This window comes from Colobus angolensis, unplaced genomic scaffold (assembly GCF_000951035.1).
Source record: "Colobus angolensis palliatus isolate OR3802 unplaced genomic scaffold, Cang.pa_1.0 Scaffold413, whole genome shotgun sequence".
Classification (NCBI taxonomy): Eukaryota; Metazoa; Chordata; class Mammalia; order Primates; family Cercopithecidae; genus Colobus; species Colobus angolensis.
Genome location: NW_012117522.1, coordinates 675,311 through 701,205, shown reverse-complemented (window position 1 = coordinate 701,205; position 25,895 = coordinate 675,311). Strand labels below are relative to the sequence as shown.

The 25,895-nt window shown below is 44.1% G+C and overlaps 1 protein-coding gene across 2 annotated transcripts in view; it reads left to right on the top strand.

The window, feature by feature from the left end:
• Positions 1-25,895, top strand: part of PLB1 (phospholipase B1) — a 149,304-nt gene that overhangs the window by 11,389 nt on the left and 112,020 nt on the right. For both annotated transcript variants that reach the window (XM_011956290.1, XM_011956291.1), the window contains exons 2-9: positions 9,473-9,534; positions 11,082-11,148; positions 12,301-12,359; positions 17,800-17,840; positions 18,435-18,478; positions 21,870-21,962; positions 22,292-22,341; positions 24,650-24,736. In XM_011956290.1, coding sequence (XP_011811680.1) covers positions 9,473-9,534; positions 11,082-11,148; positions 12,301-12,359; positions 17,800-17,840; positions 18,435-18,478; positions 21,870-21,962; positions 22,292-22,341; positions 24,650-24,736 — 503 coding nt within the window. The remainder of the gene's footprint in view (positions 1-9,472; positions 9,535-11,081; positions 11,149-12,300; positions 12,360-17,799; positions 17,841-18,434; positions 18,479-21,869; positions 21,963-22,291; positions 22,342-24,649; positions 24,737-25,895) is intronic.

The window sequence follows — 25,895 nt, the reverse complement described above, 5'->3', positions numbered from 1 at the left end:
TGACATTAATCCATCTGTGAGGGCAGAACCTAGTCACCTATTACAGGTCACACCTCCTACCACCACTACATTGGGGATCAAGTTTCCAACATGTGAACTTTGGAGTACACATCCAACCATAGCAATCCCATGAGGAAATTGAAGAAAATGTGATCTAAAAGTAAGACATCCCCTTGTCTGAGGCCAAGGGCAAAACTACAAGTAAACTTTGAATATGTTATTTCCTGTTGGGACTACTTCCCTCTCTTGGGGCACAGGGTGTATAATATTGGATATCTGTGGGCATCAGGGGATGGAGACAGGAGGATGCACTGGTCTCTGCCTGGAATGAGGTCTGTGATTGGTGGTGAGGTCTCTCTGGGACCATCAGCACAGGACAGAGTATTTAATTGTGGTTTGAGACTTTTGAAGCCATCTCGAATGCTTTTTGTAATCAGACTAGAGGTTGTGTCTACCCAAAGGTTGTGACATTGTTGATCCTAAATCATTCTTTGGCCAGTATTCCTGATGGTAAATCTAGAATGACTAATGGTAATAAAGACAGCTGGAAATACTGATCTACAGACAGGGCAAAACAATAGATTTCTTCTGGAAATTCGGGATAGAAGACAACACATGTAATAAGTCTTTCTATACTTTCTAAAAGACTTTGGTCTCAGGGAAAGCGTACTTGACTAGGTTAAGGAGAATCCAGTTCTATACATGACTCTGTTAGTACCTTGCTGAATAGCCTTTGGCAGGTTTGCTAGCCTCTCTGGATCTAGTAAACAAGATGATCTTGAAGGTCTGCTCACCTCATCTACTCTAGAATTCTGAGACATATATTCAGAGGTCAACCCAGCTACCTCAGAAGGGTTCTCTGTTCCTCATTCTCACCTTCCACTGGTGGCAGCATGTGACTAGTCAAGCACCACACTGACAGGACAGGACGCTGTGCTAACATCCTGTACGCCTTAGAGCACCTGGAATTTTAATGGAGCAGCCAGCGAGGCATGACTCATGGTTTTCTGACTCAGCATCCACAGCTAGTCACATCCAGCACCTGCCCACAGGTCCATGCAGCATCCTACAGTCCCTGTAGGTCACATAGGGTGATAGCTTACAGCTACCCTGTGCAGTGGAGCACATAGTCACCCACAGGACCTGCTTATCATTCAAAACCATGCAGGGGATGACACTGGCTGACTTGGGCCCTCCCCTTCCAAGCTCATCAGCACAGCTCAGTGCTTAGTGGAAAGCAGTGTTGTCCGCACCCTTGCTGGTGTGGTCTGCATGCACTTATGGCCCTCTGAGCCTGTAAAAATGCCAAAAAGGTCGTAAACCCTGCCCCTAAGGTCACAGTGAGAGCATTACAACTTTTCAAAGAGCCCAGGAATTTAATGTGCACTGAAGAGTGACCTCAGTGCCACATAAGTTGACCTTGAAAGTCCTCCCTGATGCCTAGGAGATCCTTCTTCCTTTCATCCAGGAAGACAAGTCACCTCTCCCTTGTGTATGGCCCTCTCTCACTTATACAACCCTTTCCAGTTCTTTGATCCTCATAACAACCCCATGAAGAAGACAGGGAAGCTAGTCCTATTCACATTTGATAGATGAGGAAGTCAATGTTCAGATAGATTCGATGTTTAATCAAGGTCGTGAAATTGCTGTATTCCCTCAAGGAAGGGACAGGGGCTAGAAAATCACACTCCAGACACATCATAAGTATACAAACATCAAGGAAATCTATAAATTAAGAGAGCATGCCCTGCTTTAATTTTGCTTTTGAAATCACCCCACCCATATGTGGTCAGCTGTTGGACTAACACAAGTTGGGTTTCCTTGTAGAGTCAGGCTTTTAACCTTGGAAGCACGTGAACGTTACTGGAGGGGCTTTAAAAAACTCTCATACACAGCATACCCATGCCCCACCACGCCAGTCAAATCTAAGTCTCTGTATCTGGGGGCTAGGCAGCAGGTGATGGACTGAGAGCCACTGCTTTAGAAGGTACCCCGCTAAGGGAGAAGCACATGTGGTTTTACCTTGCCAAGACCTGATGTTTCCATGGTGCTTTGTTGGTTCCGGACCCCAGTGGTCACAGCTCTGTCCAACTTGGATGACTGATCTCAGCCAAAGCTGTTTCTCAGAGCATGCACAAGTGTTTTTCTCTTGCATTCCCATCAGGATGGAAAAGTACTTGTTTTTTTCCCCTGACTGCCCTGACTCAGGTGGGAATTTTTCAAACAGCTCAAAGCCCTTCATATATCCATGAGCTTGATGTTAAAACAGCCTTTCAAAAAGGGGAAGGTTCCCTTGGGATTCCATGATTGGGGTTTGATGATGCCACAGAGATTCAGTAATTTCTTCCACAGTGCCTTGGGGTACTGTGGGAACACGCACTGTAGCTGGTGAAAGCAGAGAACTAGAGTGAGGGCTCATGCCGCTCCAAGAGTTAGTGGGGCCAGAACCAAGAGGCACCAGGTTTCCCTTTGGATCTTCAGGTCTGGACGCTTAACATTTAGATCCCAGGAACAGCTTTATTGTGACACCCCAGAGCAGCTGTCATGGATGACTCACATCATCAAGGTAAAAACATGAACTCCTGAGCATTTAGTTATGTGAAGAAATTCCAGAATATTGAGGCTGAAAGGATCTAAAAGATAGTGTATGCCAACCAACTCTCAGATGCTGAAATTATAAGTGTAACTAGCAATTACTGAGTTCTTTCCGTGAGTCAGATACTGTGCTGGATATTTACATGCATTTAATCCTCATGCAACTCCATGGGGCAGGCATTATCAACCTCACCTTACAGGTGAGGAAAGTAAGGCTTGGAGAAGTTGATCAGACCAAGGATTTCCAAGCTCTTAACCTCTGCCTGGTGTATGTGCCACATGTTCACGATCCCCACTCTCTACTTGGACCAGTGCCCTGGCAGCCTATCTTGTTTGGGTAGCTCCAGCTATTCTGCCAAGGGGCAACTTGCTTCCACTGGTCTAGTCCTGGTTTGAGAGCCACATGGAACAAGGCCAGCCCACTTGGCATCCGACCTATCAGATCCTGAAGGAAGTTCTCATACACCCTCCTCAGCTTCTGTTTAAATATAATATCTATGTTTCAATGCATCCTACCTGTTTTGTGTTCTTTACTGCTATTTTTTTTCCTTTTTTCTTTTCCTTTTTTTTCTTTTATTTTGAGATGGAGTCTCACTTTGTCACCCAGGCTGGAGTGCAGTGATGTGATCATGGCTCACTGAAACCTCAAACTTCTGGGCTCAAGTGATCCTCCTCAGTAGCTGGGACTACAGACATGCACCACCACACTCAGATAATTGTGTGTGTGTGTGTGTGTGTGTGTGTGTGTGTGTGTGTGTGTTTTGTAGAGACAGGGTTTCACCATGTTGCTTAGGCTGGTCTCGAATTCCTGGGCTGAAGTAATCCTTCCACCTCGATCTCCCAAAGCGTTGAGATTACAAGCATGAGCCACTGTGCCTGGCCTTCCCCTGATATCTTGCCTCCTTTAGGATTAAGTATTTTTATGGTTTAGGTTTCACCACCCCATCCTGCCCAACACTAGCTTGTGGATTATACAATTTTCATCATTGTTTTGGTGTTTAAAGTGATAACATGCACCCTTGACTTATTAAAGTCTAGTATAAATCAGTACTTTTACCACCTCCCAGATAAGGGGAAAATCTTATAACAGTTTAACTCCATTTATTCCATCCAAATCTGCCCACAAAGCAATTTGTTTCATATCTTAAACTCTAAAATATATTATTTTTTATTTATATTAGGGTTGGCAAACTTTTTCTGAAAAGGGCAAGGTTGTAAATATTTGAGATTTTATGAGTCACATATATTTTATATCATATTCTTTGTGTTTTTTATAATAACTTTAAAAATTTAAGAATGATTCTTATCTACAGGGTCATATAAAAATAGGCTGTGGGCAGATTTGACTTATGGGCCATAGTTTGCTGGTCTACAGTTTGTACAGTAAATATTATTTTAGGTTTACCTACATATTTATTCTTCTGTACTTCATTCCTTTTTACATCACCAACGTCCCAACTGGGATCATTTTCCTTTTGGAATTTTGCCTGTCATTCTACTGCCTTTTGACTTCCATTGTTCCTGATGAGAAGTCAGTCTGATCTTAAGATTGGTCTCCTGCACTTGAAGAATTTTACTCCAGCTGCTTTCAACATTTTTTCTTTGGTTTTAGAACTATACCTAGATACATAGACTATTATAGTTGATGCATGTAAGTAAGAGTCTCTGTGCTTATCCTACTTAACGTTCTTTCAGCTTGTTGAATCTGTGGTTTAATATTTTTCATCAAATGTGGGAGGTTTGGGAAGTTTTCAGCCATTTTATCTTTTTTTTTTTTGAGATGGAGTTTCACTGTGTTGCTCAGGCTGGAGTGCAATGGTGTGATCTGGCTCACTGCAATCTCTGTCTCCTGGGTTGAAGTAATTCTCCTGCTTCAGCCTCCCAAGTAGCTGACATTACAGGCACCTACCACCATGCCTGGCTAACTTTTTTAAAAAAATTATTTAGTAGAGATGAGGTTTCACCATGTTGGCCAGGCTGGTGTCGAACTCCTTACCTCAGGTGATCCATCCACCTCAGCCTAGCCATTTTATCTTTAAATCATTTCCTGCCTTCCCCCGCCCCACCCCATCTCTGTCTTTCTTTTTCTTCTGGGGCTCATATTACATGTATGTTTGTATGTTTGACGCTGTCCACAGATCTGAGGTTCTGTTTTTCTTCAATCTTTTTTCCTCTGTATTTTTTAGAAATATTCTTACTATCTTTAAGTTTACTGATCTTTTATTCTGTCTTCTCAAGCCTGCTGCTGAACCCACCTCGTGAATCTTTCTTTTCAGTTAGTGTACTTCTCAACTCCAGAATTTCCATTTTATATCACTTCTATTTGTTGTCATTGTCTTCATGGCTTTATTTAATTCTTCAAACACATATAATAGCTGCTTTGAAGACTTTGCCTGTGAAATCCAACATCTGTGTCAACTCAGTTTACATTGATTGCTTTTTTTCTTCATCTGGGACGGTTGTTTCAATATCAAGGCATGCCTAGTAACTTTTGTTTGAAGACTAGACATGTTTGATCAAACATAGAATTCTGGATTCTGTTTTATTTTTCTGAGGGTCATTAGTTTGTTTTTTAATAACTTGCAACTTGCCTGGACTTAAACTGTGAAATCTGTCTCTCTCATTGTGTGCAGCTAACCACTGATGTCTTTGCTCAGTTTTTTTTTTCTTTCTTTCTTTTTTCTTTCTCTCTCTCTCTCTCTCCTATTATTTTTGTTTCTGTTTTTTGGCCTGGCATCCTAGGAGTCACCCCTGAGTCTGCATGGTTTAGTGATCAGTCAATGATTTGGACAGAGGTTCTGTTCAAACACCTTGAGACTATAAGGTTCTGTTGCTTGCTGTGTGTGTAGGTTAGAGAATGAGCACAAAGTTGTAGCCAATTCTTAAGTCTCTCTTGGTTTTAGATTTACATGTGGCTCTTTCAGTCTTTCTGGCACATACGTCAATTTCCAGTTACTCAGGGATATGTGAGGAGCATATCTCAGTACTTCTTATTTCCTAGATTGCCCCATTGTCCAAATTTCTGATTTGACTACCTCTTGTTGTAACTGGGTACGAAACATTGAGCTGGAAAGATTGTGGATTTCCTTCATTTGTTTCCATATTAGTCCACTGCTTTTCACTAATCTGTTGTCTGTTGTTTTTAAATTTTCTCTTGGCTTTGGTTTATTTAATGTTGTCTCCTGGAAATTTTTTAATGGAAAGCCAGGCATTGTATATAAAAAATTAGATAATTTTCATGCTCTGGCTGGTAGTATTTTCATCCATAAAGGTTTTCCTCTTGCTTTTGGCAGGCAGTTAGGGAGGAACAGATCACTTTTATCTAATCAGGAATCAAACTGATTCAAGTCTGGTCTTTAGACTTTTTACAGATCAGCCCCTTTCTAGTTTATCCCTACTCCACAGGTCTGTTTTAGGTTCCACTTGAAAGCCTGCAATATTCATCAGGGTCCCTCCTCCTCGATGTGTGCTGAACTCAGTGTTTTGCCCCAGTTCCATTAAACTGCCTGAAGCTCTGTGCAGTATCTTAGCCTCTTGGCTGCTGATTTCTGTTACTTACGATTTGACAAATGCTTCAAGGATAAAACTGGTATCAAATGCTGAGCCTACTCTCTGTACTTACTTTTTCTTTGGGGTCCTGACTTCTCAAATTCTTGCTGCTTTTATAATTTTCAACAGACACACATAAGCACGCGCCTGCGCACACATGCGCGCGCACACACACACACACACAAACACCACACAGAGTGTGGGAGTGCATAACAGAATGCGGGAGTGCAGCAGAAAAAAATAAAAGACCTAGAAGATTCCATAACAGTTTCAGGAAAAAATGTGGGGATACACCTGTTGTCTTCAGAAACATCCTCTTTTGAGCCTCATTAAAACCTTTGAATTCCGGAGTGAGCAGTAAACTCTGGACCCAGACCCAACCCTCTAAACAACATTGAAAACTTTTGCTGCTTTAAAATTATACTAATAATGCCATCTATTTCCCTGGATTGTTTTGATAATCAAATGAGAGCATCTTTCATCATAATTAACATATTTCGACATATACTTTGTACAGGCACTGGGTTAGATCTTCTGCTTATTTAATTCATTTTTTTAAACTTTATAATAGAGTGCTGAGTAGATTAGCTGTCATAAGATTTGTTTTAGAATACTACTATTTAAAGAAGGGGTCCAAAAGCTTTTGAGGAGTGATTTTCTTTTAATTAAAAAATGGTTGTTCCAGCACCATTTGTTGAAAAGACTGTCTCCTCTCTGTAATGTAATATTGCCTTTGCTCCTTAGTCAAAGCTCTGTTGACTCTATTTATGTGGGTTTATTTCTGGGCTCTGTATTCTGTCTCATTGATCTAGTTTATTCTTTTGCCAGTCACGCTGTCTTGATCACAGTAGCTGTATCGTCAATCCTGGAGTCAGATAGTATCAATCTTCCAAGTTTGTTCTTCTTCAATATCACGTTGGCTCTTCTAGGTCGTTTGCCTCTTCATATAAATTTTAGAATCAGTTTCTTGATATCCACAAAGGTTGTTACATTTTTTCATGGTTCCAAAAAATAAAAAGAATATTTTGTAACGCATGAAAATTATGTGGAATTCAAACTTCAGTCACCATAAATAAATTTAATTTGTTTACATATTGTTCGTGGCTGCGTTCACACTATAGCAGCAGAGTTGAGTAGTTTCAGTAGAGACCATATGGTGAGTAAAATCTAAAATATTGACTATCTGGCCCTATACAGAAAAAATCTGCTGGCCCTGGTCTAGACCTTGGGCATGTGGCTTACACTTAGCTTTTTGGTTACAAGCGTGGCTCATGGAGTCAGATGAGCCAGACTGCCTGTTTTCAAACCCCACCATCACCATTTGCTAGCAATGTCATATTTTTTAATTTATATATATATATATATATATATTTTTTTTTTTTTTTAGAGACAGATTCTCATTATGTTGCCCAGGCTGGTCTCAAATTCCTGAGATCAAGTAATCGTTCCGTCTCCGCTTCCCAAAGTGCTGGGATTACAGGCATGAGCCACTATGCCTTGCCACCTTTAAAAGGCCATTTAACCTTTTGGGGCCTCAGTTTTCTGTCTGTAAAGTGGAGATGATGGCATTTATCTCATAAAGTTGTCATGAGGATTAAATGAATTAGTTCACATAAGTGTTTAGAACAGTGCCTGGCACATAGAAACTGTATTTGTGTTGGCTACCATTTACATTTTTATCCTGGCTTAGAAAGAAAATTACCAAAATAGTCTCAAATCTCTGCCCTGCTAACTCCTCCATCCCACTCCCCCTGGAGTGATGATTACCTTAAAATCATCTTTTCAGAGACTGGTCACAGCTCCCTGTTGCTTGTGGACTAGCCTGGCATTTGTGGCTCCCCAGCCTAGCTGCCATCTGTCTGTGCAGCCTCATCCCCGCTGCCCACCACTTCCCTGGCCTCCAGTTACCCCTATGCCAGCCTATTCCAGCATTTTGTGCTTGTCCACACCTCTATGCCTTCCCGTCATGTGGCCCTTTCTGCCCAGAAAGCTTGCTTCTGGGAATTTCAAAGGAATCGCTGAGATCTGGAGGCGAATTCCAGTCATCATTCCTTGTGCAAGCTCTAACGTGGAAATCGATGCCTGATCTCACAGGGAGCATACAATGGAAATATACTGTTGCTCCTCATGAAACTCTAGATAAATTATTTTCAGGGTCAAAAAAGTAAAGCTGCAGAAGAAGGCTGTGGTGGAAAAGAAATCAAGCCCTCTCGCCCAAGTCAGAATTCCTTTTGGCATTGCTAATGTTGTTTGGGGGGGTTTTGTATCGCATGTCTTTATAAGGAGTATGTACCCTGGGCAGGCATTGGGTGGGGAGAAGTCAGAGGAAGTAAGGTACACTGACCTGTGATTAAATCTCATTATCATTGATGTATCATGTAGCTATTGAAATAAGCATCACAATTATATAACAACATTAAAAATGCTCATGATACGTCAAAGGAAGTTTGCAGGATACAAATTTGCATGCACACAAATTATAACTGAATAAAACATGTGCCTGATTATGGTCATGAAAAAAATGAACAAACAAAATCACTTTTGATTGTAAAAGTAGTAGCATTGTGGGTGGTTTTTTCCCCTTTTTAAATTTAGGGTACTGTTAATTTAAAACTACTATAGTTTGTGTAGTTAAAAAACATGGAAAAACTTATCTACATGTACACTTAAAATGAATTTAATTTATTGTAAGTCAATTATACTTTTAAAAAGTAAAAAATAGTAAATATTTTTAAAGACTGGCCAGAAGTAAGCTGGGAGAAGGTCAGTGTCTTTGCCATCTCCCTACCTGCCTTTTCTTCCCCTTATTCCTCATGTTCAGCAAGACCCCTCAATACAGCCCCTATCCGGGTACTTAGTACAGTCATGGCTGCTAGGAATCCTGTGATTAACTCTTCTCCTAAGATCACATTACCCTTCAAACTATTTTATAACATCCTTTGCCTTCCCTGCTTTGTCTTGAATCTGCAACAACAATAACTATTTGTCTGACATTACTTTCTTTGTGGGTTCTACCCTTTGCTAAGGAGCCCAAAAAGCAATCTGTGATAATGTGCTTGGGCATGGTGTAATGTTATTGCCGACCCCTCCCAGGTAACACTTTTGCTTTTTAACCTGGGGATTCTGCCCTAAATAGTTGTATTAATGGAAGCATGGTCCTACCCAATGGAGGGGATAGCTGGACAAATAGAATCTGGGCTTCCCTAACACAAGGGCCATTACTGAGCTGGGCACATAGATATGACTGGGAGGAAGGGCATGAAAGCTACAAATTTGGGTGGGAGTTAATTCCAGCTAAATAACTTGAACTATTTCTGCCTTCTTTCAGGGACCCCTCAGATCCATACCTCTTTTGGAAAGAATACACTGGAAGGGCAGCTATGGCCAGAGGTAAGGGCTTTGTCTGGTAGGAGGTACGTGTATGTGGAGGGGAGAGGGAAGATTTTCCTTATAGTGGGTAAACCCAAGTTTTGGTGCAAGTTGACAGGCCGCTTCCTGAGGCCTTGAGGGAATGGGCTGGATGAACTGTTTCCCCCATGGACAGCCGGGGTGTCCAGCAGAGTGTGTGTCCTGGAATTTGGAGCTTATCATCCCTGCAGACTGAATGGGCGGTTCCCAGAAGTGTCCAGAAGAAGTTATAAATGGGCTTGTTATCTCCGTGAACCTTGAAGCAGATGTTGGGAGTTATCTGAAGGAATCTGGGTGAGGTCTTCCCAGAACATCCATAACATAAGAGCTGAGAGTAAATGCTGTGGTTTCTTACTGTAATCAGTACTTCAAGAGAAACTGTGTCTTCTTGTGATGTCAGATGTCCTCAGTCACCTCATTTACTGCATGTTTTTCCCTGTTGGAGTATTTCCCCCCTTCCACTCTCAATTTTTTGGGGAAAAGACACAATCTCCCTTCCCAGAGCCTTCCATGGTATTCACAAAAGCAGAAGCTGCCCCGGACTCAGTACCAGCAGCTGAAGAGGTCCAGGTGGTCTTGAGGACCTGAGCACTGGTCACCAATTCCTTCCTCCAGGCTCAGGACACTGGTAGGGACATGAGAGTCTCTCAGTTTCAAATGTACCCAGTTTTTGGCAACAAATAAACATAATGCCTCATATACTTACTTTTGTATAAGTTATCAAATTAAAAGATGAAAAGTAGATAAATGTAGCATGGAATATAAAATATAGCATGGGGTTGATTGTTTTTTCTTGTTTTAGTCAAGGTATCCTGAGTCTTTTCTTAATTACTTCTTTTCACTGGTAAAATATACACAAAAGTTATCATTTTAACCATGTTTGAGCGCACAATTCAGTAGCATTAAGTACTTTACATTACTCTGCCACCATCACCACCATCCATTTCTAGAATGTTCTCTCTCTTTTTTTTTTTTTTTTTTTGAGACAGTGTCTTGCTCTGTTTGTTGCCCAGGCTAGAGGGCAGTGGCATGATCTCAGCTCACGGCAACCTTCGCCTCCCGGGTTCAAGCGATTCTTGTGCCTCAGCCTTCCAAGTAACTGGGATTACAGGCACACACCACCACTAATTTTTGTATTTTGTATTTTTAGTAGAGACAAGATTTCACCACGTTAGCCAGGTTGGTCTCAAACTCCTGATCTCAAGTGATCCTCCTGCCTCAGCCTCTGTGCCCAGCCCCATTTCCAGAACTTTCTCATTCTTCTTCATCATCTTTCTTTCCTCTCTACTCCAGTGTTCTGAGACATTCTTGCCACCTGTTAAAGTCATTGTCAATAGAGTTACTTCCCCTTTTACCAGATGAACTGAACTGAGTATGGGGTTAGGAGAAAATGACTATGGGCAATTCTTGTTTCTAGATTTTGAGCCTAGATAGAATGAGTACATGATCATTTCTATACCAAGTTTTCAGGATCTGCAATATTTCTATACAAGGCAGTTGATGTTTCTGATGTTTGTTTTCAGTTGCAGACCCTGAAGAATTCTCCATTCCCATGCAACCCAAATAAATTAGGAGTGAATATGCCTTCTGAATCAGGTATGTGACCCTTGGCCATAAGCAGGAAAAGCCTGGTATCTTCTCTCTGAAGTGGCCAGCAGAGGCTCTAACCCTATTCCTCTTGTACCTGTTGGCCCTTCAAGTCCCCCTCTTCCTTATCCTCAATCCCTGTGTGACAGATGAGTTCCCAGTCATCTGTCATAATTCCATGGTGGCTTGCTTGGATGAGGGTAATCTCCAGGATCTTGCCTTCCTGTGGGTGGATGGTGTTGTGGGAACTCTGAGTTACAGCCGCTCATGTGGCTTCTCTATTCTTGCAATGTAGCCCAATGGCAGCTCCGGACCTTTTTCCCCACAATGGCTGGTTTGTCTAATGACCCGGATGCTATGAATTCTCTTGAGTGGGCCTTCTTCCCTGGCTTTATCACATTGAGAGGCTGCATTACAGACCGTATTTAATAGATTTATGTTTGTACTATTCTGCCTTGACTGGGGTTTCCATTTAAGCATGCTATTCTTGCTGTTATATAGGGACTTCAGGTTGAAAAAGAAATTGATGCACTTTTAAGGAAATGTCATCTTTAGGTGGCTTACATGTAAATGATCCATAACATGACCAGGGAGTATGATCAGTGATTTCTAGGGAGACTTAATTGCTAAAAATGCCAGTGACTCAAGTAGATCCAGGAGACCTCCTTGTATGGCATTTGCATACAGCTTGCATCTGGTGTGGATATGTGTTCATAGGCTTTGAATGCTATTCTCTGGTCATCTTCAAGCTAAAGTGATCCTTTTGGTAACCAGGTGGTTTTAATCTTAATGTCTTGTCCTCTCATTCATGGTGACCCAGAAATGCAGGGCTATGGCAAAGAAGGAAGTGAGAGGCAGAATGGGGTCCAGGTGAGGGGAAAATGAGGGCCATGAGTGACCTTCCATGGGTCACCTGTTTGGACAGCTCAAGTCCAGTTAACAGTGTGGTTCCCAGAGAGGAGCAAGTGTCTTTCTGGCAGGATTCCTAGGGTTCCCAGGCACTGCGTGGTCTTTGGCATTCCACTTCCATGGCCAACAGACTGTACCTCCGCAGCTGTCCAGGGGCTGGGGGATGTGAGTCTCCTCTCCCGTAAGGTATCCTTGGCTGACATCATGAGGAATGTAGATCTGACCTTCCTATATGGGTTCTTGTCTCCACAGTTCACTCTCTGAAGCCTTCTGATATTAAATTTGTGGCAGCCATTGGCAATCTGGAAATTGTGAGTATTTGAAGTAGCTTGGGGCAGGAGACAGAGTTTGGTACTGATGATCCTCTGAATGGGCTCCTGGTAACTGGGCAGAACGTTTCATTTTGGAAGAGTATATGTGAACTGGATAAATCCAGGAGGTTGAATCTTTATTTTTTACTTTATTTTATTATATTTTATTTTTTATTTTTTTTTTGAGACAGAGTCTCACTCTGTCGCCCAGGCTGGGGTGTAATGGCGCAACCTTGGCTGACCGCAACCTCTGTCTACTGGGTTCAAGTGATTCTCCTGCCTCAGCCTCCTGAGTAGCTGGGATTACAAGCATGCGCCACCACGCCCAGCTAATTTTGTATTTTTAGTAGAGATGGGATTTCTCCATGTTGGTCAGGCTGGTCTCGAACTCCCAACCTCAGGTAATCTGCCCACCTTCGCCTCCCAAAGTGCTGGGATTACAGGCGTGAGCCACCGCCCCCAGCAGAATCTTTTTATTTTTTTACAATAAAAGGAATGCCTCTCTTTACATCAAGGTGAGGAAACTTTTGGAGTTTCCCATTAATAAATTAAATCCATTAATACATTAAATCAAAGATCATACAGAATTTTAAAAGTAATCTTTTAAATTTTTAAAGAAATTTTCTTACCTGCTTTGTAAATTTTTAAAAATACACCGATCTTTGTAAATAACTTTTTAAATTTTGTTTGCGATTGTGGTAAATACATAGAACACAAAATTTACCATCTGTAAGTGTATAGTTCACTAGTGTTAAATATATTCACATTATTGTGCAACTGATCTCCAGAACTTTTTCATTTTGTGAAAGTGAAACACTCTGCCCATGAAATAACATCTCATTCTCCTCTTCTCAGAGCCCCCAGCAACTACCATTCTACTTTCCTTCTCTGTTTTGGCAGTTCCAGGTACCTCATATAAGTGAAACTGGCCAGGTGTGGTGGCTCATACCTGTAATCCCAGAGCTTTGGGAGGCTGAAGTGGGCAAATCACTTGAGGTCAGGAGTTTGGAACCAGCCTGGTCAACATGGTGAAACCCCATCTTTACTAAAAATACAAAAAAATTAGCCGGGCATGGTGGTGAGCACCTGTAATCCCAGCTACTCGGGAGGCTGAGCCAGGAGAATTGCTTGAATCCAGAAGGCAGAGGTTGCAGTGAGCCGAGATCATGCCATTGCACTCCAGCCTGGGCAACAAGAGCAAAACTCCATCTAAAAAAAAAAAAAAAAAAATGAAATCATATACTTATGTTTCACATAAGTGAAATCATACAGTATTTGTCTTTTTGTGACTGGCTTCACTTAGCGTAATGTCCTCAGGGTTCATCCATACGCCAGATTTCCCTTCCTTTCTCAAGGATGAATGATGTTTCCATGTACATCTGTATCGGATTTCATGTATTCATTCATCTGTCAATGGACCCTTGGGCTGCTTCCACCTCTTGGCTATTGCAAACAATGCTGCTGTGAACTTGTGTGTACAAATATTTGTGCGAGTCCCTGCTTTCATTTCTTTTGGATATATACACCCAGACATGGGATTGCTGGACCATACAGTAACTCTAGTTTTTAAATTTTTGAGAAATCACCACGCTATTTTCCACAGTGACTGCACTATTTTGCATTCCCAGCAACTGTGTACAGGGGTTCTAATTTCTCCACATCCTCACCAATGCCTGTTTTCTGAGGTTAGTTGGTTGTGGTTGGTTGGTTTTTAATAGTAGGCATCCTAATGGGTATGAGGTGATGTCTCATGGTGGTTTGGATTTGCATTTCCCTGATGATTAGTATGTTGAGCATCTTTTCATATGTTTGTTGTTAATAAATTCTAAGTGGTATATTTTATATGGTCAAATAAGGGAGAAAGAAAGAAATAGAAATAGACAAAAAGAGAAAGGGACGAACAGAGAAAGAGGGATCTGGAGAGCAGAAGGTTGGAGAGCAGAGGAGAATGTCAACATTGCCCCACAGCCCCTCTCCTGGTCTTAGCAAAGTTCCACAGCCTTACTGCCCCCAATCTCGGCAGCCCCAGCTGGACAGAGCACTTCCTTATCAGTCTCCACCCTACCCAGAGCCCTACTGCACCTCCCACGCCTGAACCAGAATACTCTCCTTGCTCCCCCAGAGTCCCCTTCCTCACTCCCCTTCCCATGATTCCTTCCCAGCGTACTCCACTATCCCTGCAGCAGCCTGCACTCCCTGCAACCTCAGCCCCTTCCCCTTGTAGCTGCAAACCCCAGCCCATCACTCCATGCACAATGCCGATCCACTCAGTGTTCCCAGAGACCCTGGACCTGTCTTCCACCTTCCCTTCTTCTCAAATAACCAGTTGCTATCTATCTGGAACTTGCCTTGGACTCCCTGCCTAGACAGTGCTGGCCTCACCACATTCATTGATGCCAGCTCTGCTTGGGCACTGAATAAAGCTGGCCAGACCCAGAACCTTTCCCTGATCACAGTTGTAAATGGTGGGAATGGGCATAGCAGGAAGAAGGGTGAGGAGATGGTGGTGTGTAGAGGTGTAGACTGAACCTTAGGAAACCAACCGTGGGCCCACTGGAAGCAGGCAGAGCTCCCCACTCGCATTCTTTTTTATCGATGCTGGTGGTTTTTAAATTGCGCTTGTGACTGTGGTGTTGGTCAGGGTGAGGGTGGAGGGTTACCCTTGATAAGAGAGGTGAAATCAGACATGGAAATAAGTGAGAAAAGAGGTTCCATGTACTAGATAGCAGGCTGACTTTGCTACACCTGTGTGTCTGCACACACTGATATTTACATCCCAGAGCCCCAGATATGGAACACACTTGCCACAGGACTCTCAGGTCCTTCTGCCCGGGGCAGGGAAATCTCCACCCAGCCCCGGTCTCTAACTTTAAGCCTATCAGCCCGTGCACCCCTTGGTCTCATCTCGGAAAGAGCTGTTTGTCCATGAATTATTCAGAGCTGGCAGTTCCTGCTGTCATTCGGCTCCCGCTTCTCGGGAGCATGGCTCCATCAGGATGATCTCCTAGCCCCAGAATCATTGTCTGTGCACTAATGGGTGCCTCCACCTTCAGGATAAAACCTGAAAACATAATTCCTTGCAAGCCTTTTTCCTCTGTCTGTCCTGAGGGAGAGATGGCCATCGCGAACTTACCTGGGATGTGTATTTTAAAAGCTAAACCAGGGCAAAATAATGGAAGACAGTGAATTTAAAAAGACAAAAATCCATAGTGCTAACACCTCTGCCTTGAGTGTCTGGAGCATTCTGTAACTAAGGTATAAGCCCTTCTTTGGGACTACAACTAGCACTTGCTTAATTGCTATAGACCCCCTTTTCCTTGTAGAACTTCAAAAATCAGTTACGTAAATGTTTGTAGAGGTTCTGCAATAACACTTGTGACACATGTTCAATGTAAGAAAAAACAAAACAGATGTATGCACAGTGGAAGACCCTGTTGACATCTTTAATTCCTCCACCTCAAACACACACTCATGCACACACATATATACGTTCTCATTCATTCTCCAACGTACAGCAATACGTAGGGAAACAGGGTATATATAAAACCTAACTCGGATCATACTGTAATATCCTATCTTGCCAAGGAGGTTACAATTCACTCTATCAAATTCCTTGAGGGTAGAGCCTGTGTCTTACTTAGCTTTGCAGCCCGAGGGTCACAGGAACTGCCATAAGGCAGGCATTCAGCAAACAAACAGTGTGAAGGGAAGGTGCTAGGAGTGGGCACAATGGGGACATAGAGTTTGCTGGGTTAGCCGCAGCCTCACCTCTCTGTGGCTGCCCTCTGAGCCTTTCCCCCAACCCCCTCTCCTGGCCTCTTTCCTCTTATTCTCTCCTCTTTCCTCCCAACATCTCTCTTTACCACCCTCTCCTCCAATCAAGTTCATCTAGGGGAGAGGGGTGATCTATCAATTAATTACCAGAAACAAATTGATGGTCCAAAGTGATGCTTTGTCTTTAATTGAATCAGCTGCCAACATTGAAATCAGACTTCAAATGAATATTCACATTTCCAGCTCCTCTTGAAAAATGACTCTTGGAGGGGGGTGGGGGTGCCCCCTTTGCTTGGGCTCAGGCTGTCCAGTTTGCCACAGCCCCAGGAGGCCTGCTCCCCTCATTACCTAACCTGTCGGGTATCTTTTTTAATAATCCCTGACTTCCATTTTAGTGTGATTTTTGTTTGTCTCCTTGGGAGATTTAGCTTCTCTGTCTTATTGAGGAGCAAAGGACGCTGTCTCCAATTGGTGAGATTTCCCGGTCAGCCTGCCCTGCCTGGAGAGCTGCAGAGACCTGACCCAGGTCTATAGGCAGGTGCTTGGTGTGGCTGGGTGGTCAGGACAGATGGACCATTTAGAGGGAAGTGGTGCAGGCTGGAGTAGGTGATGTGGTGTAGCTGTCTGCCTGTCACCACCACACCCAGAGATACTGTCTTCTAGGAATTTTGAGAGAGAAAATCCATATCAGAAACCGAAAGTAATATAACCAAGGAGAGCTAAGATTTGTGTTTTATATGTCCTGGGCACGATTCCAAGCTTTCTGGGAGCTTGCGAAAGGCCTTGATTCCCAGGCAAGTTACCACGGTCTCAAATCTCCTCCTAGACTTAGGAACTTCAGCAGAGAGCTCAAGTCCTGTGTTGCCCAGCATTTTACCAAGGGGGAAATCGGAAACTTATCTTGTTCATTCCAAACATATGGATTCAACATATATTTGTTGAATACTTACAGCATGCCCAGGCACTGTTCTAGGTCCAAGGATCATAGTCAAGTACAAAATGGACACATTCCTGCCTTCACGGCTCTTATGTCCAGTGGGGGGAGAGTTAAATAAACTCTAGATTTTGGAGGGTCATAATAAAACAATCCTTTGTTTCTATGGAGACAGTGAATGACTTTAGGGGCCATTGAAATCTAAGCGGAGGAAAACCTTTCACACCTTCTACCGCTCCAAGGTCTGACAAACATGCTGCAGAGGGAGCCAAGCATTTTTCCTCCCTGCAGAAGGAGCTTCATCTTTCTCTGTAGGTTCTCTCTCTCTCTCTTTTTTTTTTTTTTTTTTTGGAGACAGGGTCTCATTCTATGGCCCAGGCTGCAGTGCAATGGCGCCATCTTGGTTCACTGCCTCCCGGGTTCAAGCGATTCTCCTGCTTCAGCCTCCCGAGTAGCTGGGATTACAGGCGCATGCCACCACACCTGGCTAATTTTTGTATTTTTTAGTAGAGATGGGGTTTTGTCATATTGGCCAGGCTGGTCTTGAACTCCTGACCTCAAGTGATCCTCCTGCCCAAAGTGTTGGGATTACAGGCGTGAGCCATGGAGCCTGGGCTTGTAGGTTCCCTCTTATTGGCAGGAGGGGGAGTTCTAACTGGCAGCTTGGGGTCTAACTAGAAGAGGCTCTGCCACCTCCCTTGGCTGGGTGTTAACACTGGGTATCTTTTCCAGGCTCCAGACCCAGGGACGGGCGATCTGGAGAAGCAAGAATGGTAACTATCCTGAAAACACAGAACAGAAAGGAGCCCCAGAAAGGGAGATGCTCCCATTGAATCTTGCCTTATTGATGGGAAAGATTGAGGGCCAGGGAGGCTCAGTGCCTTGCTCAAGGCTGCCCTCTGAGAAGGTGGCAGACAAGCTCCCAGAAGCCAGCATCCTGCCTCCTGGTCCAACCCTTCCTCTGCCTGAGAACCCCAGTGGGTCCTTGGGGTGAATGAGGAGAAGTGGGAAAGGCTAATAGAGGGAGTTCTTGTTTTGCCCCACAAGCTCTCCTTGCTCTGCACTTGGGGAACCATGCAGGGTTGGGGCCAGGCTCAGTCTCATTCTACCCTGGGGTCTGCTTCCCCTTCCAGCTTCCGGCCAGATGAGAGCAGGTTGGAGGGCAGAGGAGGATCCAGAGAGCTGTTGTCCCCATTTTGGCTACTCCATGGCCACTTGAGGTGTGCCTTTAACCCCCGGGAGGATAATCCCAAAACCAGAGCAAGACTAGGCCAAAGACTGCTATGAAATAGACCACAACCAAGGGGAAGGGCTGTTGGCAGGTGACAAACACAGCCTGACACTCACATGCCTGCTTCTACCTGCAGGACTGAAGAAAGGCCACAGCAGGTGTGCATGGAAGTGATGACAGGTGAGTTCTGGTTTTCATGGCCGGATTTCAGAGTGCCTCTCTCCCTCCCAACAAGCAGCATCCTCTCTAATAAAGAGAATGGACTCCACCAGCCTCTTTATCACTGGAGCCCAGGAGAAAGGAGAGGGTATTCTGAGAGGACAGATAAGGAAGCCAGGATATGAAAAGTTACATACCCTGAATAGGTGGGGCGGGTGGGGGGGGGGGGTGTGAGAAATGTATCCAGGGTCTCCGGGCAAACGGAAGCCAGTGGGTATTGGGTTAAGATTGGGGAACCTAGGAGAGGGATTAGGGGCCAGCTGGAATGGGTATCTGGGCCAGAATCCTGAGGTTCCTGCCCACCCAGACCCAGGGCTAGACTTCATCCAGGGAAAATGCCTGTGGTTCACTCCTCCCACCCAAGGAGAGGACCCAGCCGAATTTTCAGTCTATTTCATCCTGCAATATTTCCCTTTCTTGTAAAATACAAGACTACAGTTGGGTTCAGGCAAACGAAATGAAAAAAAAAAAAAAAAGTCAACTATAATCACCTATCTAGAGATACTTATCTTTAGCATTTTGGCCTTTTGATTTACATATGTGCATGTGAATATACTAGCATAATTTAGTTTTTTGAAAATGTAATATCAGAGATTCCTTATGATTCTGTTAAGTCATCCTGAAGTTAAGTCCTTTAATGGCAGCTGGGTCAGCCTAGTGGGATGTTAGTCTCCTATGCTTGGTGCTCATAAATCAAGAATAAGGGAAACCACTTTGCCGTCCATATTAGAGCGAGAAGACATAGATTACAATGCAAGCGCTCTGCTGAGCTGATGCTCCCGGAGAGTAACAAACAAGTGAGGCAGCTAGTGCCCTGTCAGTTCAGCCAGTGAATTGAAAGGAGGGGCCCATGAATTGTTAGGTTCCCTGGGAAGCACAGGGATGAACAGGATGCTGGCCCTACCTTCAGAACTCATGGTCCAGCAGGGAAGGTTGGGCTTGGCGGTTCAGCCCTCCCGGATCTGATTGACAGGTGAGAGGATGTTGGTGGCCAAAGCAGTAGGCAGAAGGATCCCCTTGGAGAGAATCAAAGGGTTCTGGAAGAGGAGGCCCACTACCAACTCCGTGGCTATCACGGCTGTGCCTTGGCTTGGCCCTGTTTATCTTGAAGTCGTAGAAAAAAAGAAGCGGCATGTTTGGGGGGTGTCTGGGAAGATAGGATATAGTTTAGACCCTCAAGCCACAAATGCAGATGCTGCTTTGCCTAGTTTCTCAATTCGTCTCAAGGTTTCCTCCCAATTTGCCCTGCAGTGAGTCTGAGTGGTCCTCTCTAAGCAGAGCGGCCAGGAGTCCCAGCTGGTCAGAGGTCCTGCAGAAAGCAGGTGTGAGGGCAGATCTCGCTTCTGAAGCCCTCCAAGGCAGGCCTTACTCCAGCATACTCAGTGGGGAAGGAGGAAGGAGTGGAGACCACAGCTGCAAGCTCAGCTGGTTGGCTGAGCCAGCAGGAGGAGCAGGTCTTCCCAGAAGAAAGTGCTCTAGGGACATCCAGGCCTGTGCTGTGCAGTGTGGGTTGGGGCTGGCTCGGACTCAGCCCACCTGACCGTCAATGTCAGAACTTTAGAGGCCTCCTGACCTTTGAGATCTCCAAACGTAGCCATGCCCTCGCCCACCATGGCCATTTTGCAGGTAGGAAAGCCAAGTGTCAGGGAGGTAAATGGACTTTCCTGAGGCTATGTGCTCAGTAAGTGGCACGGTCCCTGTGAACCCAGGTGGTCCAACCCCACGGGCTGTGCCCTTTGTTCTCACCCTAGTGCTGCCAGGGAACTCGGAGGCAGCAAGGACAGACCAAGTATAGCAGACTTAAAACAAAATGACCAACAAATTTACAGATGCAAAGTCATGTTTGATCACAGAGCACTGACACAGGTACCTTTCTTTCAGAAAGCAATCTCTTTGAGACCTACCACCAAATATTTGTGTTTTGTCATTGATCCTTACAGACTATCTTCAGATGAGGGAGCAAGAGTACCCCTCACCCATGTACATGTTCATGCTGTCCTGATAAACCTGAACCCAGCTCAGAACTTTCCCCGCTTTCCCACCACAGGCGGAAATGGGTTTCTTTGTAAGCCAATCAGGGGTTAGAGAATGAAGTTCATTATTTTGGGTTAAGGATGGGGAAAACGGAATCACACACGAGTTAGGAGGCTGCCCAAGGTTGCAAAGTCGAGTGACCAGTCCCCTGACTTCCAGGCCAGTTCTCCCACCCGCACCCTGCCTGCTGCCTGCACAGTGTCAGTCTCCTTCACAGGGAGCCCCTTTAATGCCACCTTCTGGATCCTGCTCCCATGAAGCCCTGAGGCGCTTCTGGATGGGGCAAAAAGAAAGAGGAGTCGAGTGGAGGAGTGGAGGCATCTCCCTTCCATGACACTCTCTCCCTACTCTGCCCTCTTCCCTCTCAGGAGCAAGACACAACTTAACTGCTCCTGACAGCACTATTTTTAGCGGTCCTCTGGCTGTCAGCTCTGGGACGTGTTCTCTGCATGTTCCCTGGAGCTTTCCCACCCTGCTGTCACTCTCAGGAGGAGGGAGGGGGGCTGGAAGGCAGCCTGAGTCCCTGTCCCAGCATCACTTGCTCTAATGAGGCAGTAGCACATGACAGTGAAAAGCCTCGGTGTCCCAAAACTCTGTTTCAAACCCCAGCAACCTCAGTTAGCTGTGAGACCCTGGCCAGCTCGCTTGATTTTTCTGTCTCAGTTTCCCTTTCTCTAACTTGGAGATCATATTGCCATGTGTTTGTTACTGAGGATTAAGTGAGATAACGCATGTAAAGTGCTTAGCACTGGGCCTGGCCTAGCACTTTACAGATGTTCATTTTTAGCTCCTTCACTTCCAGAGGACTGCTCCAGAGGTACAGATAGCCTCACAGAGGCTACAGGGGTGGCCTCACAGCCCCAGGCAGGGTGTGAGGAAGGACCATGCCTTGGAATAGGGGCAGCAACCCTGGCAGCTCACTCTAGAGGAAGAGGGTCAGTCTTTTTTTTTTTTAATTATTATTTTTGAAATGGGGTCTTGCTCTGTTGCCCAGGCTAGAGTGCAGTGGCACAAACACAACTCACTGCAGTCTTGACCTCCTGGACTCAAGCGATCCTCCTGCCTCAGCTACCCAAGTGGCTATGACCCTAGGTGAGCACCACCACACCAGGCTAATTTTTGTTTTCATAGAGACAGCGTTTTGCTATGTTGCCCTGACTGGTCTCAAACTCTAGGGCTCAAGTGATCCTCCTGCCTCAGCCTCCCAAGGTACTGAGATTATAGGCATGAGCCACCACTCCCGACAGTAGGTAGGTCAGTCTTTAGAGGTGACCTTCAGCTGGTGAAGGCCAGGGCCTCAAACCAGGTCTCTCTTTAGTCCTTTCAGACATCATCAGACATTTCAATCCTTCCGTTCCAATGCCTGTGTGCCACACTGGAAAGGCAGTCGTATCCCACGATGGTGCTGACGGTGCTGAGTAAGTTCCCTTTCTGTCTCTCTCTGGGGTATGTATTCCTACTGGTCTCAACATATAGGCAGGAAGATTTGGGGGGCTGGCAAAGTCAAAGAGGCTTAAAAATAGAAGTATTTAAGTCAAAGCCCAAAAGCCTCCTCAAGCTGATTTCAGTCTGCCTGATGAACCTCATTTTGAAAAGCAGGTCAGTGCCCACTCTTCAGGAGCCAGGGGTGGGTCAAGCTCAGAGACTGGCACCTGAGCTATGGCAAGGGGCAAGCTTCCAGCCCTTGACAAAATAACATTTAGCTGATTTTCCTCTCTGTTTCCCTCCCTCTGCACAGAGACTTGTGGATTCAGGCTCAAGAACTGGTGAGAAACATGAAAGAGAACCTGGTAAGCATCCATCCAACTCCAGCATGGCTGGGCTGCCTGGGTTTGCTGCAAGGCGGGCAGATCAAAGTGCTAATGGCCCTGGTACCTTTTTACCATGAACTCAGCAACTAGTGTGGCCTGGATTCTTTAAAAAATGTCTTTGCCATTCTCTGGTGGTCATTAAAGGAAAGGACCAATTCTTTTTCATTGTTAATTTTTATCCATCTCTTTACTTATTTATTTTGAAACCAGTTATGAGACTGGCTAATTTTTATATTTTTGATAGAGACGGGGTTTTGCCATGTTGCCCAGGCTGATCTCAAACTCCTGGGCTCAAGCAATCTGCCTGCCTCGGCCTCCTAAAGTGCTGAGATTACAGGGTGAGTCATAATGCTCAGCCAAAAGGACCAATCCTGTTCAGAATGGTTTTCCATGTGGTCCTGCTGAAAGTCAACAGATGGACTAAACGACTTCTCCCAAAGGGAGGTGGTGGCTAGCTTCAGTTCCAGGTCAGACTGGTTTGAGTTTGAGTCTTGAATTCTCTACCTATTAACTGTATGATGTTGGGTAAGGCACTTACCTCCGTAAACCTCAGTTTTCCTGTTCATGAAATGGGATGATAAAAGAGCTGCAGTGTAGGGTTTTGGGAGCATTAAATGAGATATTGGATGTGCCTGGCACAGACTCAATACATAATATAAAAGCCTGTAGCTTGCATTGTTATTGTAGTGGTGAGTGCTGTTACTAATAATTACCATATTAATTTTAGTTCTGAGGGTGGAGGCCTCTGTCACAGACATGCTGGGAGCCTTGGTACCACTCTCCTAACAGTTCTTAAACTATTTACTCAATAACCTATGTAAGTTTGTAATAAGCATCCTTTGATCTTTTGCACTGCCCTTATGGGCAAGTATCAAACCAAGGCAAGCCTTGCTAGCATGGGCAAGTATCAAACCAAGGCAAGCCTTGCTAGCAAACTGTATCTAAGCGCTGAGCCTGGACTGCTGGAACCAAGGGAAGCTGCTGTTTCAGCCAGCCATGCATACATTAAAGAGTTCAGGAAGTGAAGTGAAGGTCATTCCAAGGCATATGAGGACAGGGACTAGAGCAGGAGCTACACCATAAAATTTGTTTTCCCGAACAGGAGAATTCCAGAATTTCTGAAATAATCATTATTCTGTAAAATAGAGAATAGATCCTGCGTCTAACCCTGTAATTTTCCAGATGTGGAAACTGAAGTAATGTGGCCTGTGCAAGTTCACACAGCTAGTTAGAGCCAAAACTTAAAGTGCCTGCTTCATAGTCCAGTGTTCCTCAACTACACCGTGCAGCCTCTTAAAAAACCAGTTTGTTTCCTGGTTACACAAAAAATGCATGTTCATTACTGAAAAAATCAGAAGACACAGATAAGCAAAAAGTAAAACCATCCTTAATCCTAATAACCCAAAGATAATTATGGTTAATAACTTGGTGTATATTACCTTCCATATTTTTTCCTAGCATATATATCTTTATATATTTTATAAAATAGGGATGTTACTGGATAAACATGCTTTTTTTTTTTTTTAATGAGATCAAGTTTTGCTCTTGTTGTCCAGGCTGGAGTGCAATGGTGCGATCTCGACTCACCGCAACTTCCGCTTCCCAGGTTCAAGCGATTGTTCTGCCTCAGCCTCCCGAGTAGCTGGGATTACAGGCATGTGCTACCATGCCCGGCTAATTTTGTATTTTTAGTAGAGACGGGGTTTCTCCATGTTGGTCAGGCTGGTCTCGAACTCCCAACCTCAGGTGATCCACCCACCTCGGCCTCCCAAAGTGCTGGGATTACAGGCATGAACCACTGCACCCAGCCAAAGATGCTTTTTATAACCTACTTTTCTCAATAGATTAGTTCCCATGATAATTACATTTTTCAGCATCATTTTAAAAGCTACATAGTGTTTCATCTTATGAGTATTCCACAGTTTACACAGCAATCCCCTGTTTTGGACATTTGTGTTGTTTCCAGTTTTTCCTTCTTATGCATAAGGCTTCATCATTGTAGCTGAATCATTCACGTATCCTTATTTCCTTAAACTATCTTTGGGGAAATGGAATAATTAGATCAAAAGGTGTGTCTTTTAATTTAAAAAAAGTTTTGGATATATTTTATCAACCTAGAGCAGTTATACCACTTTAAACTCCTGCCGTATACTACTATCGAAAAAAAATTCCTACATGGGTTTTTCAGGAATGGTTGTATGAAATGGAAAGACATGAAAACAAAGACATTATTTTGGTTCAAGGTCTTGCCACAATCTCCTTTTCATGCTGTTGCCCTTTTCTTCAGCAACTTGATTTTCAACTTGACTGGAAGCTCATCAATGTGTTCTTCAGTAATGCAAGCCAGTGTTACCTGTGTCCCTCTGCTCAACAGGTAAATGGCAGCCTTGGGGACTGAGGGATTGCAGATGCTGGGGATGGAGAGGGAGTGAACCAAACCTGCCTGATTACCTGATCCCCAGCTATCAGGGTGGGGCTAATGCCACCTGTTTTAGAACATAGATGGATGGATGGATGGATGGGAGACAGACAGATAGTCAGATACTCAAAGAAACATGCTTGAACAGGCATTTTGTGAGTTTTATTGCTTCAATTTTTTTATTGTGATAAAATACACATAAAGACCATCTTAATCATTTTAAGTGTACAGTTTAGTGACATTAAATAATTCATAATGTACATATTACATGCATTCATAACTGTCACAAGGAACAGGTGTTTTTTACTTACCATCTCTCATATCAGGAAAAGGAAGTAGAGGCATAGATAAGTTGAGTCAACAGTCATTCCGCAACTGAGAAAATTGGCGTTCTAGTTGGTTAAAAACTATCTTGCCTCTTAATTCTGATTTCATGTAAGTTCTGAATTTAAGAAATAAAGCAGGGTGCATACCATCCTCACTCCTTGGCCCATGAATTCTATTTGTAGTGGGAAGGCTGCTGTTTATTGAAGTAGACTGTATCTTCCAAGTGCCTTGGCTTTTCTAGAAACAGGACATGAAACATGTGGTCTCATTTATTATTTATGGAGGTGAATATCTATGACTTAAGTCTTTACTGAAGATCATTCAGATTAGGATCAGTTGAAAGTGTAAGGGGTGGTTTAGAAATCTAAGCTATGGTAAAATAAATGGCACCTGGACTCTTCTTCAGGATCCTGAAGCCTGGCTGCTACCATGCTGGCCCTGCCACTTATGGGATCAGCTTGTCCCCTTCGCCACCCTCCAGGCCAGGGCACAGGCATGGTGTAGCTTCTGGAGGTGGTGGTTTCTTTTCTGTGCCTCTCTCCTACAATAGATACTCTTGCCTTCCTTCAAGTGCCCCACACTCCCACTGACTCCTGGCTCACCATCAAAACTCCCCTTCCTTTAGTAATGTCAAGCCTTGGGAGAATGTTGATGGAAATCCACCTTCCTGACTAGCTCTCGTTGGCCGATATTCCTACAGCCTTTCTGGGTTTCCAGCATATAGATAATGAAGATTTATTGTTCCAGTTTACCCTCTGTGTTCTCCAGTGCCAAGTGAAATTTACAT